The sequence below is a fragment of the Exophiala bonariae genome, assembly GCF_035927105.1.
Source record: "Exophiala bonariae strain CCFEE 5792 chromosome Unknown scaffold_2, whole genome shotgun sequence".
Lineage (NCBI taxonomy): Eukaryota > Fungi > Ascomycota > Eurotiomycetes > Chaetothyriales > Herpotrichiellaceae > Exophiala > Exophiala bonariae.
In genome coordinates, this window is record NW_027042477.1 from 1,469,203 (window position 1) to 1,484,679 (window position 15,477).

A 15,477-nucleotide genomic window follows, 5' to 3' on the forward strand; every position below is an offset into this window, starting at 1 on the left:
TGCCGCTCTCCCCATGTGGACGGGCGTGCCGATGACCACGTTACATGCCCCAGAAGTTTTGGGCAGTAGATTCTCTGCTTACGCGTGGTAAATCTTGTAGTGGGTAACGAAATGGTTAATGAAAAGCCTACCATGAACATCGAGTTCGAGAATTTCCACAGCTCAGACCAATTCAGGATGTGCCAGGGTCAAAGAAACAACATCGATGGCCTCTACCTTAGCTCCGACATCGGCGATACCAAGGCTTTGATGTGTTCAGCAGCATGGGTGTTGGCGGAGGCAGTGACTGTTTGCCTAGCAGTGATAACCATAGTGATCTTTCCAGAGTAGCGTTGTTGATCAGCCGTATTGTTGGTCGATGCCACATTGGTGCTAAGAGAGGAATCATCCTTGGAGCTGCCGCATATCTATTGTCATAGACTCGTCCATTCACTATATAGGACATACATGGGATACCAAGGCGAGCTTCTCATAACTAGAGGGTGAAATGTCTATAACCATAGACGATGTTTCACTCATAGACATGACTGCCCGCTCAGACTCTGATACCGAGAGCAATATGCAGAGATCCGGGGGGAAAAGGAGACAAAAGCCAAGGAGGATGAGGTTGGAGTGGTTGAAGGACGAAGCAGAGTTTTGGATAGCACGATGAAGGAAGACATGAAGACACTTATCTTGTTGATATGGCATTATTCAGAATACCTACATATGACAGCTGGGTATCAGCCAATGCAAATGACTGCCGGGAGCGAGATCGTCAGAGCTGAGTGATGAGCCATAGTGTATCCGTAGATGCAGTGTGAATTAATTTTAGGAGCACATCAGCAACTCGGTATTGCACCGAGCCGAACAATTGGATCAGGGGTCAAAATATCACACAACTTCTATCTAGAACAAAGATACCAAAGATGATGACGGAAGCTGTCTACCGGTCGGAACATACAAGAGATGAAGAGCCTGGCGGCTGAACGGATATGCAAGGGAGATGGGCGGAAGGACAAATGTTCAAGCGTGGGAGTCAACATGAGTTAACGTGGACCTGGACGTTGACGCCTGGGTGGGTTGAATTAGGGTCATTTACGCTCGAAGGGAGATTAAGAGAGCAGACGGGGAACTCTTAGCTAGAAAGGACACCCAGTGAGAGCATTCTGTGCCGGTAGCGGCCGGTGGTCAAACACTTCTGGGCGTGGGGAGCTCCCTCCCACCGCCTGTTTACCGCCTAAAACCCCTTGCGCCTCAGCGTTGCTGGGCCCACAAGGGAGTCCAGGACTCCAGGAGAGACCAAAGTTGGAGAAGCAAAAAGAATTTCGCCTATACTGCAAATGGGGATTTCATCCATGCAGGGCAAGAGTCATGTCATGATCCAGCACAAAAAAAGTTCCCCCAAGCTGCGACAGCGCTAACTAAATATCCATGGACGATGTCAAAGGGAAGTGAAGTGGACAGACAGCTTTGGACCTCTTCCATCCCATCTTCCATCATTGACTCACTTCACTCGTAGAAATCTTGACTCATCATCCTCTTCTGCACCTGTATTTATCTCATTGCTTCTCTTGCGTGTCCCTTGTGTACACTATTCCAGCTCGACAGTCCCTAATTTGCCTTCATCGTCATCATGCTCTCCACACTTCGCCCCGTTGCGCGGTCTGCACTTCGCCAACAACAAGTCCTTCGCATTGCCAGCGTGAACGCGTCCACATGGGCCAACGTCAAGGAAGGCCCTCCTGATGCCATTCTTGGTATCACCGAGGCTTTCAAGAAGGATAGCTTCAAGGAGAAGATCAACCTGGGTGTTGGTGCATACCGTGAGTAACCCGATTTTCTCTCTCCCAGTCTTTCACCTGTCACCCAGCCGATCTCTAACATTTTGCAGGCGACGACAAAGGCAAGCCTTATGTACTCCCTTCCGTCCGGACTGCCGAACAGAAGCTCCTTCAGGATAACCTCGACCACGAGTACGCCGGCATCACCGGCGTTCCTGCCTTCACCAAACACGCTGCAGTTTTGGCCTATGGACCCGACAGCAAGCCTCTCAAAGAAGACCGCATCGCCATCACACAATCTATTTCTGGTACCGGTGCTTTGAGGATAGGTGGTGCTTTCTTTGAGCGATTCTACCCTCACGCAAAGACCATCTACATCCCCACCCCTTCGTGGGCCAACCACAAGGCCGTCTTCCTCGACTCCGGTCTCGAGGTCAAGCAGTACAAATACTACAACAAGGACACAATCGGATTGGACTTTGACGGCCTGATTGCCGATCTCAAGGCCGCCCCTGAAAACTCCCTCGTCCTCCTGCACGCCTGCGCCCACAATCCCACTGGAATCGACCCAACCCAGGAGCAATGGCAGCAGATCAGCCAACTGTTCAAGGAGAAGGGCCACTACCCATTCTTCGACATGGCATACCAAGGGTTCGCCAGCGGTGACACCGACAAGGATGCATACCCCGTTCGTCTTTTCATCGAGCAAGGCCACGGTCTCGCGCTCGCCCAGTCGTTCGCCAAGAACATGGGTCTCTACGGCGAGAGAGTCGGCGCATTTAGCGTCGTGGCAGACAGCGCAGAGGAGAAGAAGCGGATTGACTCGCAAGTCAAGATCCTCGTCCGCCCGCTCTACTCCAACCCTCCTGTCAACGGTGCACGCATCGCCAGCGAGATCTTGGGCAATGCCGAGTTGAACAAGCAATGGCTGGGCGAGGTCAAGGGTATGGCCGACCGCATCATCGAGATGAGAGCTCTATTGAAGCAGAACCTCAAGGATCTGGGCTCCAAGCACAACTGGGACCACATCACCAACCAGGTACGTACTTTCAGTAGCAATGCTCAAATTGCACAAAGTGTTGTCCGGAATATTTTACAGAGTACTGACTTTTCCACCCCTCTAGATCGGTATGTTCGCATACACCGGCCTGACCGCCGAGCAGATGGATAAGTTGGCGAAGGAGCATTCGGTCTACGCCACCAAGGACGGCCGTATCTCTGTCTCTGGCATCACCACTGGCAACGTCAAGAGACTCGCTGAGGCGATCCACAAGGTCACCAGCTAGATGTTTTCCACGGGGAAAGTCTGTTGCGAGAGGCAGGGCGGAACGCAATTATGCGTCGATCTCATCATAAGAGAGAAGCTAGATACAGACACAAAAAGGTGACTTGGAGGCGAAGTATTACTTGTATGAACGCATAACTGATACCCAAACCCGGGGCGGCTACGAGCTTGGGCGACAACCAAACTTGGATGGTGATGTCTTGTTCTCGATAGATAGATCTTTGCGCCCGTGGAGATCGCTGGGGATGCACACAATGAAATCACTGCGTAGTGCACACACTGTACTACTCTCGAGCATCGACACTACCCATAGGAATGGCGAGCGAACTCATCATGAATCGTGCTATGTAAATGAGGCAAGGTCCGGAATCCTGGAGAAAGGTACGAGCACTGTCAGTCTGTCCCCAGCCGGGCGCTACCCAAGATAGCTAGTTAGGTCGGATTGACCCGTATCTTGAATCTCGGACAGACTGCTCTGTGCTCGTGTATAGACTGCAGACTGCAGTGCATGAGTTGCACCATGGGCCTGAGCACCTCAGCTTGGGTTTAATAAAACCCTGGGCTACCTATCTTATGTAGCTAGGTACCCAGGAGTCATCCAAATTTTGGGGTCGGCGATTGTGAGAGCACAGCTCCCGATGCGTGCGATTCAGATCCAGTGTCCATTCTCGGGATAAGAACTGCACTGCACGGCTTGGGGCTGTCGATCTCCATCCTCTTCCTGGGCTCACGGTCATTAAATCCGGCGGTGTGCATGGACGGCAAGGAATTCCGTGGGAACACCCACCCCTATATGCATACAGATTACTACCCAGTAGTTAAGGGCTCGTATCGCACGCTCGCCGGTCTACACCCTGTATCCCGTACCTGGGATGAGAACTGGGCCAGCTCGTACCGAAAGGACTGTTGATGTTGAGTGCCATACTAACTCAAGTAAAGGGATGTTACCTAGGTATTCATCGACGATCTTGGAGTGCTCGATAGTGGGGACAGGTTTTAGCCGACGATGGCGATTTCGGGGAGCGTTATCATTATTGGCCCTTGTTGTGCAAAGGTTCTGCACGACGAGGGATGGATAGCTCTGTGCAAGTGTACGAGTAGCTACCGAGCTCATTTCATGGGCGCCGGGTATTCGAAGCAAGGGTTATGTTCCTGTACTAATGGGCATCCACCATGTGCTAGGACAATGCAGCAAAGAATTGAGGACCGGTTTAGGAGAGCCAACTGAATCTTCGTGTTGGTGTCCCTAGAGACCCTTGGGTCTACATCTGGCGGCGGGTCGATGCAGGAGGAAAGTCTTTTAACCGTCCCGCTCAGCTAGCCTTTTGCTCCCAAAGGCGGGTCCTACACGTTTTACGAGTACCCTTGGTGTACCAAGTAGGAGAGGTATCGTTGCTTCTGTCATAATATCCAATCATGAAAAAGGTGTCTGGGAACATGAATTACCTACCGTTGGAGGCATCTCACCATTCGGTGTGGTTGTTTCCATGGCCAACTCCCGCGAAATCCGGTGACCACAGGCATCGTATCTTGAATAGAGGTAATTGGTCGTGGCGGCGAAAATGCGTGGCTTGTTGTACTACAGAAGCTGGATAAGGTAACAACCACTCGTCGAATTACGGTAATAATACTCTGCGGCGGCATGCCTATCCTAGTGCCTACCTACTGTGACCTGGAAGGTGGGGGAAACAACACCAGGACGAATATGAAGAAGGATCCTGAGAGACCCGGAGACTTGTCTGTACGGATCTTTGCCATGCTCTCAACAACAGCATTGGGTTTAGTGACAGGAGGCAGCCCAATCCCAGAGTCTACAGTAGGGAGACAGCATGTCGGCAAGACCAGGACTAGGGAGGCCATTGAGGGCTAAAAGCGACGCCAACAGGCTGCACGTTGACATCATTGCCTCCCTCGCTTGTGCTGTTGCTTGGTGCGCTTTCGTGCACTCCCGCGACCTTCTTCCTCTTGCAGAAGTAAAGCCCCCAGGGATTTTGCCTCCAGGGTGGTCTGCTCTCTGAAAACCACCGTTTTTAGCAGTCTGTTGTGCGTTCGACACCTCTACTACAGACACTCGAAGCAAACCCTTCTCGAACATATAGATGGCAGGAGCGACCTGTTTCCACAATCCTGGTGACGTGCACAAGCTGCCCAGTGCCAGTGTGACGTGCTCAACGACGTCATTCCGCAGCTGAAATCTGGCCAAAATCAGACGTCCAACGTACAGTCTCGCTCCTGCCATTTTTCTCAGGTGCTCCCGTCTGCTGAGCCTTTTGGGGGGAACGGAGTGTCCGTTGAATCTTCGACGCCGTATCACGCTACAGAACATGGTCTCGCGATCGAGGCAGTCAAGATGTCGTGTTTTGGTGGTACAAGAATACTGTCAGCTTCCCGTTTTCTACCACTTGAATGTCGATCTGCCGCATCTGCTGCGCTCTCCGGCCATTTTAGGAATGGTAGGGAGGGAAATGGAGGGGCAGGGATTCATGAATCAACGGCGTGGAGGGGGAACGTCTGTACATATCCTTGAAAACTCTCCTCCGTAGTAGGTGGAATGCGGCTCCTGGCAAGCCCACCGTTCAAATTCGACGTGAAGACTTCTGGGTAGCTGGTAGTACGGGTAGTTCGTGTGGTATGGATAGGCCCCAAACGGTCCACCGAAAGAAGTGAACCGACACTGGCAGGATAGACTCCACAGATGGCAAAAACAAGTGCCTGTTATCCGTAAGCTTACCGACCAAGAAGGCTGCTGCGATTGCGATTGCGATAGAGTTGGCATCCCCTGCCAAACCTGGAGCCCACCCCAAATAGTGTCCGGAGTGTATCGCTGTTTTGGTGGTACTTTTAAGATTTGTCGCACAACTTGAACTTTTCAATCCCTCCTTCACTAGCAGCTGCCAGTCATCGCATCCAGAATTATCCGCTTCTTCTCAGCCTGGTGCGTGTTACATCTTTTGATTCAAGAACAATCATGCTTTCCTGACGGGGAAAGCTTTCCAGATTCCCGGCACTTTGGCTTTGGCGCTGCCAGTCTCGATTGAACCGCCTTGTCGCAATCCTGGTGGAGGGGAATTTCCAGCCCCTCTTGAGCCCGAGTTTTTCAACAACTGTCAACCTCCTGTTGGTCTGCAACTTCATCGTCAGATCCACAAGAAGCCTTTGAGTCATTCGGCCAAGAACCACCATCGTTCGTCGACAGCATTGAGGGCGGGCCAACTTCCTGACTTTGAGCTGTCATCATCAAAGCACATCGAGGTCAATCGCCAACGACAACCAAAGTGTGTCTGAGAATTGCCCCGCTTCAGACTGATATCTGATACAGGGTCTACAGCAGTTCAGCCTCAAAGCCTCGGGTAGTCAAATTCTACACAACCCATACTCTTCTTTCCAAGTACGTATGCAAATCTCCATGTCTCAAACCCGCTGAGGGGTCTGAGTGGTCAAGCTTCGACGATCAACAGTCGAAGTTTCCTCTCTACTCCCAGGACCCCTGATACGTCACTTCTTTCCCACGGAGCACTACAATCTGGCACCTTGAGTCTACCTGACGGTCAATTCACCACCATTTCAACTTTTCTACACCGTTGCTTGTTTGATGCCCATTTCCACCTCAATATCCTAGTGTACTGCTTCACAGTAACCTGCCGTTGTATTCTTACCAACCGCCTTCGCCGGGTGACCTGTTGTGCAGATTGATCCTATTTTCTCCGCCTTCCCCCGCGGACATTTTTGAGGTAGACACTACCTGGTTTTCTGGCTTTTTCTGTCCTTCTTTGTCCCCAACCCATGTGTACCGTTGCTTCGTTGTGTCGCCAAAGACCTGGCTGCGTCTTTCCTTATGATTACGTGCCACATGGCAATCTTCCTTTCCCACATATTGCTGACTATCATTAGGCTAGATTACTCTCCAGTTTCCACTCGAGATCATATTCTACCACACGCCGCCCCACTCCTTCCAGCCTTTCTGCGCGACTGATACCAGCCATTACCCAATCGTCCATCACAAATTCTCCTCCATTCCTCGGCGACCTGATCAGAGAGAGGCTTCCTGCCGCGCAAAGCCCTACTGGCTCAGTGCCTGAATATACTCAAGCATGTCTGACGCAGTAAGTGCTACACCTACTCTAGAGCATAGCGTACTCGAGTTGAATGATTTGGGGCTCCTCCTACCGTTGGCATTCGCCTTGAGAGTTTAAGACTGCTTTTGCTCACTAAATTGTGTTACCCCACAGCCAGAAATAGATTTCGGCGACGATGTCGACACGGCCGCATTTGAGCAGATTCTCGACATGGATGACGAAGACGACCGCGATTTCAGCAAGTCAATAGTCTTTGGCTTCCTTGAACAAGCGGAAACGACTTTTGCCAAGATGAGTACAGCACTGTCAGCAATGTCCCCCCCATGTGCCAAACTCCATCATCTAACATCCTCACCCAACAGTAAGGAGAAGAACCTAGAAGAGCTTTCCAGTTTGGGTCATTTTCTCAAAGGATCATCGGCCACCTTAGGGTTCACCAAAGTCAAGGACGAGTGTGAAAAAATTCAAAATTATGGGCACAAAAAGGATGAGACGGGGGAGATTGATGAACCAGATGAAGAGAAATGCCTCCAACTCTGCAAAACAAGCATCATGAAAGCCAAATCTGCTTACGCTGCGGTCGATGATTTGATGAGGAGATATTATGCCGACTGATGTCTAACCTGCTCTTGTGTATAACTGAACTCCACACAACCACCCACCAGCAAGGGTCTCGACGACACCAGTTGGGTATTGTGATCCAATCCTATCCTCTTTTCTAACCAGGCAAGCGAATATTTCACCACTGTGTCTGTCTCACGAGATTTATGCGGGTACGTTGTTTGTGGGTGACGAAGCCTTATCTCGTCTGGAAAGACAATTCCTCGTCGCCGCCTCCGTGGTAGCTGTGGTTACAGATCCCCATTGGAGGCCGTTCTGTTCTTACTGAACCCTCGGTGCGATGTGGAAAAAGGTTGAGGAACGACGTCTCGTTTTCGTCGTGAGCTTGATGGTCATCCTATGCTAGAGACAAGACAGCGACATCAAGGCACTCATGATCATCTGTTCACATCTCCTGGAATATCCAACATGGAGAGACTTGGTTCTTTGGTAATGCTGATTAAATAATTTTGAACACTGTTGCTCATTGTTCTTCAAAATACCCTTGGTGTATCATTCTAGCAAACCTTAGGGCAGGAAAAGATCGTCTTTTGTGATCATCCTGGTGATGATGGAGGTTCATCCCCAAGTCTTTTTCCAAGTTCGTACCCATCTAATCCGAGTACTGGGACCCCAATCAGCTCCAACCACGGAGATACCGTCTCCCGGTTGATTCTTCCCTCTGGAGTGTGCTGGTGCTGGCTTGGCAAATCTCTGACTTCTTTCTGTCGGTTGCCCTTGTGATTCCTCTACGATTCATCCTTTCAGTTCGTCTACTTACCATCACTACAATCCATGTTTGTGGCTCGGTCGACGCCAGGCGTGACTGTACGACGATGACGCACTCGATATAGAAAAGGCGAGCTGAGAGCAAAATCTGTGTTGGGTTGTGTGACTCAACCCCCGATCTGACGTTGAGCGATCGGGTAAATCAAGAGAAGAAGGGGATTATCGAATACCGGCGAGCGTGAATGCGAAAGCAAGGCACAGCAAACCGAAGCATAGTACCTCTCTGACAACCATCGATGGGAACAACCTAAAAAGCCGAAGTCACGAGCACAACGAGTCCATATGATGCAAATTCGTGGAGATTCGGTCACAAAGTACAAGGAATTGTTCGCACTCCTTTGCCTCCACCAAGGATTGACGATGATGTGTATCTCCCATGGGTCTTGAGGGTTGAAGCCTACATTACCTGTCTCGGTGCCTTACTGTCTGATCAACTTAAGGTCGTCGCAATAAAAACCTCAAAGCATTTTGAGTATCATAGACGATGAGTTTCCTCAGATCTTTGACCGCTGGTCAGCTCATTTCCGACTCGCACTGCGGGTTGATGAAACGAAATCTCTGTTGTCAGAGTATTGATGATGAAGAATCTTCTCGTCTTTCCGTCTGGAAATCTCAATCCAAGACCAATTCCTTTTCTTTTTGCATCCTTTTGATATCGAGGGCAACTTCTCTCGACCAAGGTTATGTGTTCGAGCCAGAGATTCACTGGACGCCGGATATCTTTTGCGAGGATTTTCCAAAATGCTTTCCCTTCTGTCCCTTCTCAAATCTCTGAATCCTGCACCACAATACCGACTTGAAGCAATGGTAGCGCCTCCTTGTTCTGCACTTGAGTCAGAATACCATCTGAAAACCTTTGCCCTGGCTCTGTGGTCATACTTACGGCGAGCGCAGCAGCCGCAGGCGGGTGAGCACGCTTAAAAAAGCTAAATCATCGGTAATGGCTACAGCATCAAGAGCAAGGCAGTCAGGACAGGGGTGAACAATCAAGTGCCGGGTCCAGACACAACATATCTTGACTAATGCCGCCCTCCCTCATGCTTCCGAAACTTGGGGACTGTCGCATCATAGCTCCTTTCACGAGAAGATGGTTGATAGAGAACAGGTTATCCGTGTCTAGGGCAGGCAGAGTAGGATAAACCTTAGTTAGTTGACTTTTCGAGTCACGAGCAAGCCAAGAGGCCGTCAACATTCTGGCTTTCATCGCGACAATGATGCCGCTGTTGCTCCGCTGCAGCTACTGCTTCGATCCATTGAGGTACAGTCGTCATCTCCAGCGTTATTCTTCCTGGGACTCCGACTCTCGACTCCTCCTCGTCATTTAGGAGGATGACTCAATCTAGCTCCGATGCGACTTCAGGCATCTACACCCTAAAAATAGTTATCCAGCTCCATCGACGATGCATCGAAGTACGCGTCGAGGTCACGTGTTACACATTCTATCAATAGGAATCCTTGGCGGAGGCGACGTCGAACTCAACTCACCATCAAATCCGACTTTGTGAGGTCGGAGTACCGGTCCCTGGAAGAGCCTCTCCCCAACGCTGGTCATCGCTATCGAGCCTTGTTGGGTAGTGCAGTCGACCCATGTGATCAGGTACGTGCTGCGGAGTCCGGAGCAGGCTCGGCTGATCGGCTTGCAGTCTGCAAGGCAATGCCATGCAGGCCCTTCAAGTTGCGAGTCAATAAGCTAGTAACGAGAGCAAAAACTGTACCTGCATATCGAGTCATGAATACCTGGGTACCTACCTCGCTTCCCGATAGAGAAAGTCACGTCACAAGATGGCGAGATCTGCAATGGAGGGGAGACCGCCAGACGAAGCAAAACCCACTCACTCACTACTGAAGTGAACCCAACTGGGCTTACACAGTCGACACTCATGACTAACTACAACGGCTACTCCTTCCCCTCTCTGCCACTAGTGAGAAGCCTCTCGGTAGCGACGTATCTGCCCTTGAAGAGATCCCGGCCAGGTCGCGTGGGCAGCAACGCCCTGTCTTCAGCTGAGGCTGAACTTGCTTCCCCTACAGTGAGTAAGTGAGTGAGTGCCGTTTACGAATTGCAACTCGAATGGCCTAGTAGGGCAGGCAGGCAGGCAGGCTGAAGACCAAGATCCGCCACCAAACACAGCCAGTCGCCACTGGGAGCGTTCAAGAAGCAAAAGGGCCGCCCGACCGCCACCAGCGCCTCCTCCGAAAGCAGTAACGGTCTGGAGCCGAGAAAAGAAGACCTAGGAGAGAGTATCGGCCACGGACCCACTTGACATGGAGAAGAAGATCCCATTTCGGCGGAGCGCTGGGAGGGGAGGGGGAGGGGTTTGCCTGCCTGGCTAGCTGGGCGCTGGGTCCTGGCTGGCTGGTTGGCATGGGTGACTTCCCTTCTGGACACCCGAGAGGGCGAGAGGCGAGAGTCATCACATCCATCCGCTTTTGAGACGGGGTTTTGGTTTTTGCTTGGGTAGCACCCATGCGAAAGTCTCCGGCCAGATCGGAGTGAGCAGGTTAATCGGCGGTCTTGGGCGAGGTTGATTTTCACTCTTCCTGATTCATCGATAGGCTTGACTAACTAGAGTGCGACAGTATGTGATATTCGAGTAGAGTGCCTGTGAGTTCGTATCCGTATTCTCACATATATGCATAGATCTGGTTTGGAGGAAGAGAAGTCCGGGCGTGGGGACTCGAGAGCTCTCGGGGAGCCGCAATGTCAATACTAGAGTGCTTGCATTAAGTGGCTGCATGAAGAGTTGCGCATCGGGAATCACGCCATCGCGTAAGAGTAGCCACGGTCTACCGTCTGGACCTTTTGAGATCGACCGATGTGGAGTGTCAAACCGAAAGTGCCCAGATACGAGCAATAAAAATTCTGAACCAGGAAGTGGATCTTCTTGGACATGGAGTTCTGCTGCATCTCAAGTGATCATGAAAGTAGCTTAGTCTCGAATGCGCTGGGTATGACAGCTTCTGATTCGATGGGGATCAGCTATCGACTGCTATTGATAAAAGAACCTACTCGTATCCTATCCTTCTAGAGAATAGTCCACTTGAAACTCCCAAGGCCTGATAGAAGCATTTCTTTCCTTTTGACCATTGAAGCGCCTTGACCACCATTGAGCCTGTGCGCTTTGCGCTAGCGGTTTGCCATCCGTCGTTCTCCCAGGCTCAACTCCGTGAAACCTTAAAACACCTTGACCGTCAGACACCAGTTGTACAGACATTTGGACGCCCCCAGTGGTTGCCCTTCCTTTCTCTAGATCCAGTAAACGGGACTCGTGATTCTCATACATGAAAAGAAATTGAAGTGAACAAAAATAAAGAGAGTGATAATGATGATGGTGGAGCTGTTGATGACAATGATGCAAATGGTGATGATTTTGTATACAGCATCAGGAGCTTCGCGAGGCGCTTTGAGCACATCGATTGTTCCCGGCGCCTTCGGAAGGGCCGGTCGAGCGAGGAGCTCAAGCTGAGGCCTCGCAGTGGCGAACTTCTTCAATAATAGAAAAGGGTTCAATCGGCTAACCGAGTTGACGAGGCGTTTTACATGACATATCTTTCTTGCCGATTATCCTGTACGGCCAATGGCATGTTCCAGTCAGCTGTGATGGGCACGTGGTGAGCCATGTGTGGATGACGAGACCGTAGACCATAGTCCTCAGGTTCGGTACTTTGAGGTCGACGAATGTTGTTTCCAGGATAGTACATGTTATGTCCACCATATGCGGGCTCTGGATAAGCATAATTGTCCATATTCGTTGATCCAGGCAAGTTGCCAGTACTTGGCGAGACCCATCCTAGAGCACCCAAATGAGGGGAAGCACCACCACTACCTGTTCCAGTGGTAGGAGGCTCCAAAGGTTGGGGTGGGCCAAAGCTGGGAGTATGGGATGTGGTTGGTGGCCTCTGTTGAGGAGCACTCGTAAAGTGCTGAAGCGAGTGGCCATTCATGGTAGGTGTGGTCCGAGGAGCAGTTTGGGCATAGTCGGATCGCATGTGGGGTGGCAAAGAGTGAGTTTGTGCAAGGTATCCATAATCAGAACCTTGACGCTGCATTCCATTGGTCATGGGGGGAAGTTCAGCGTTGGGAGAGACCGACAGCGTTCTATCCGCGGGTGAGGCCGTTGAGTTTCTCGATGAGCCCGACGTGGAGCCGTAGATGGACTGTGTCTGAGGTTGGGTAGTCGACAGTTTGGCACTGGTCTCGGCAGCCGCTTGCTCGATTGTCCCAGTATGGTGATTCTGATGCCTGGTTAATGTGGTCCGCCGTGTGAAAGTCTTCTGACAATTGGCATATGGACATTTGTAGGGTCGTTTGCCAGAATGAATTCTTCGGTGTCTGGCAAGTGAACTGGAATCGGAAAACGGCTGGAGAAACATGGTCTCAGTATCTTTAATGACACAATGCAATATTCAAGGCTTACCTTGCCACAACGCTCACACATGTGAGGCTTTTCTCCAGTGTGAACTCTTGCATGGACCGTCAGTGCGGATCTTTGTATAAATTGTTTGCCACAGCCAGGATGCTCGCATGCATGAGGCCTTATACCGCTATGAATGCGTTCTGTAGAGTGGTCAGTATAACTCAAAGGTAGAGGTCGAGACTTGCATACCATGCCGAGCAAGATCACTACGTCTTGCGAATCCTTTAGAGCAAGTACTGCACGCAAACGCCTTGGGAGCCCCTTCACTCTTGGGTCGCATAGCACCAAAATTGTCGTCGGCTAGGGCATGCTGGCTATCATGCCTTGGAATGAAGTTATTGCTGAAAAGCTGGGCATTGTGCTGAGGTTGGCCCATTGGAGGATAGCCCATGCTATTGGCTTGCTGCATGGCATGTTGCTGATGATGAAGCATTGGAGCCCCTTGAGAATGACTCATGGCATAGGCTACTCCGCCGTCCATATGCATTGAATGCTGTAGTTGCCGACGTAGATGAGCGTCAGCAGCGGCAGCGTTTCTCGCGTTGAGAAGGCCTCCAATTTCCATTCCTCCCTTGATAGGATATGATGGTGCGGATTGTTGTTGCGGTGGTGGTTGTCTCACAGGCCGTTGATAGACAGCCACTGGCTGGTGCTTCTGTGCCGGAGGGTAGCCGTACCGGTAGTTTGGTGCCTGCATTTTTGCGAGTTAGATGTTGGAAATCAAGAAAGAACAGTGGTGATGGTGATGATGGTGATTGAAGAGATGGGAGTCGCTGTATTGATAGCACTCTGGCCCGCCGGGGATCAGTGCCAAAGTGGAGAGGGTCAAGGCGCTCTCCCGCCGGGCAGAGGACATCTCGTTGGTCCAACCTCCGTGGTAGCCGATATGGAAAGCACAGCCCTTTATTGCTCAATGGTACATGATGGGAGGTGATATTGAAAGATAGTACATACCTAGAAGTGGAAGATGGGTGGAGAGGAAGTAACCAAGAGGAAAGAAGGTATGAAGAAAGAAGGATAAGATGTGGCTAATGAACCGCACGGCATTCAAGGCCGGAATGTCAAAGAACACAACAAGGGCGAGTCACGGTCGAGACTGGTATGCTGATGCTTGGCAACGAGCAATACCTGAATCGAGTTGCCTTGTCAAAAGAATTGGAGAGGCTCCCTGAGAATGACGAAACAGAGCTTCGGCCAGCTATGCAGGACCTATTGCACCGGATATGGTTTGCCAACCTAACCGTGTCGGGTAGATCTGGTGATCCCGAAATATTGATTGTCGAACACCAGTAGAGTCAGTATATATGGACGTTTGTCGGCGCCCTTTAGGTGTGATCTCGTCGTATCGCCCTGCCGTAGTTTTCGCCGTCGTCTTGACTAGTGCTTGATGCTATTGAGGGTATAAACTCTCAAATAGTCACTACTATCAAGTTGCTTTTCACGTGCACCCACTGATGACTGCCTGTAGCGGGAGTATTTCTTGATCGATCAAGGTGTGATTCCGGGTTTGCCTGTGCAGGCAGACTTAAACCCCAGGTTTGATCCGAGCGTGTGTCTCTGTGCAGGAAATAATGAAGGACAGAACGACACCAGAACACGGGCTTCAGGTGGTCTTTGTACTGAGTATCTGAGCGGCCGGTCCGTGGCGAGAGACGCAGCGTGCAGGGCCGGAGAGGGGCACTATGTTTTGCAATCTTGGGTCGAAGGACGTCGTTGTGTTGGATGACGGCAGTGACCGTGGTGATGGGAAGTGACGGCCAGATTGACGGGTGAGTGTCCGTACCGTGTGAAGGGGCACTGGACAGCAGCAAGATTGAGGTGGTGATGGGAGGTGGTCAAGGCAAAGGTAAAGGCGTGTTACCTGGCCTCCACCCGGTGCAGTCATGGAGACGGAGGGAGTCTTGAGTGTTGAGGCTTGACTTTGGCCTTTAGATGGTAGGAGTGCCCATGTGAATGCATAGGTAGGTTTCTGTGTCTGTGTCTGTGTCGGGCTCGCAGTATGGCTAGACTCGCACTGGCAGTGCCGATGACTATGTCAGTGCAGTGCAGTGCGGTGCAGTTGCGCTTCAGTGGTTCTCCAACTGGAACTGCCAATGGAACTGGAAGTGTACGGGGCTTCGCTGGACCAGGATGCACTGACGAATTGGAAGGCACACTCGAAACATCACTGAAGGCTTGGCACCTCTAAAGCCGCTTGACCACTCTTTGGAACGTCACTAGAAGCTCGCGTTAGTGGCCACTAGTCCCTCCCATTTCGTACTAGCTCGTACTAGCAGTTACACCTCTGTCCCAGTTCTCTACAGAATCAGATACGTACTCCGTTTCCATCCTCCGTACCTACGTTGTCCACCCCTGGCTTCTGTTTCTATTCAGAGTCGAGCTTAAGTCACTCGAAGAGAATGGTAGATTCCAACGTGACACTCTCTACCAGTCCAACTAACCCCTAACGGCATCGTTTGGCTCTTTTCCATAACATCATCGGTCTCCAGTCACTCTGTCCATGACCGTCACCATCGCTTCTACCACTAGAAACTCGATCTTGCTTC

At 51.0% G+C, this 15,477-nt stretch overlaps 3 protein-coding genes across 3 annotated transcripts; 2 read left to right on the top strand and 1 right to left on the bottom strand.

Annotated features, from left to right (window-relative positions):
* Positions 1–1,615: 1,615 nt before the first annotated feature.
* Positions 1,616–3,049, top strand: GOT2 (Aspartate aminotransferase, mitochondrial; the record flags this gene model as incomplete). The annotated part of the gene is made up of 3 exons (XM_064848623.1): positions 1,616–1,805; positions 1,874–2,802; positions 2,888–3,049. 3 exons carry the CDS (start codon positions 1,616–1,618, stop codon positions 3,047–3,049), a joined length of 1,281 nt encoding a protein of 426 aa, XP_064711247.1.
* Positions 3,050–7,139: 4,090 nt separating this feature from the next.
* On the top strand, positions 7,140–7,739 carry LTR84_005052 (uncharacterized protein; the record flags this gene model as incomplete). The annotated part of the gene is made up of 2 exons (XM_064848624.1): positions 7,140–7,151; positions 7,278–7,739. The coding sequence occupies 2 exons, from the start codon at positions 7,140–7,142 to the stop codon at positions 7,737–7,739; spliced, it is 474 nt and encodes a 157-aa protein (XP_064711248.1).
* A 4,311-nt stretch (positions 7,740–12,050) lies between these two features.
* LTR84_005053 (uncharacterized protein) lies at positions 12,051–13,628 on the bottom strand (the record flags this gene model as incomplete). The annotated part of the gene is made up of 3 exons (XM_064848625.1): positions 12,051–12,875; positions 12,932–13,071; positions 13,121–13,628. 3 exons carry the CDS (start codon positions 13,626–13,628, stop codon positions 12,051–12,053), a joined length of 1,473 nt encoding a protein of 490 aa, XP_064711249.1.
* Between the last annotated feature and the right edge of the window lie 1,849 nt (positions 13,629–15,477).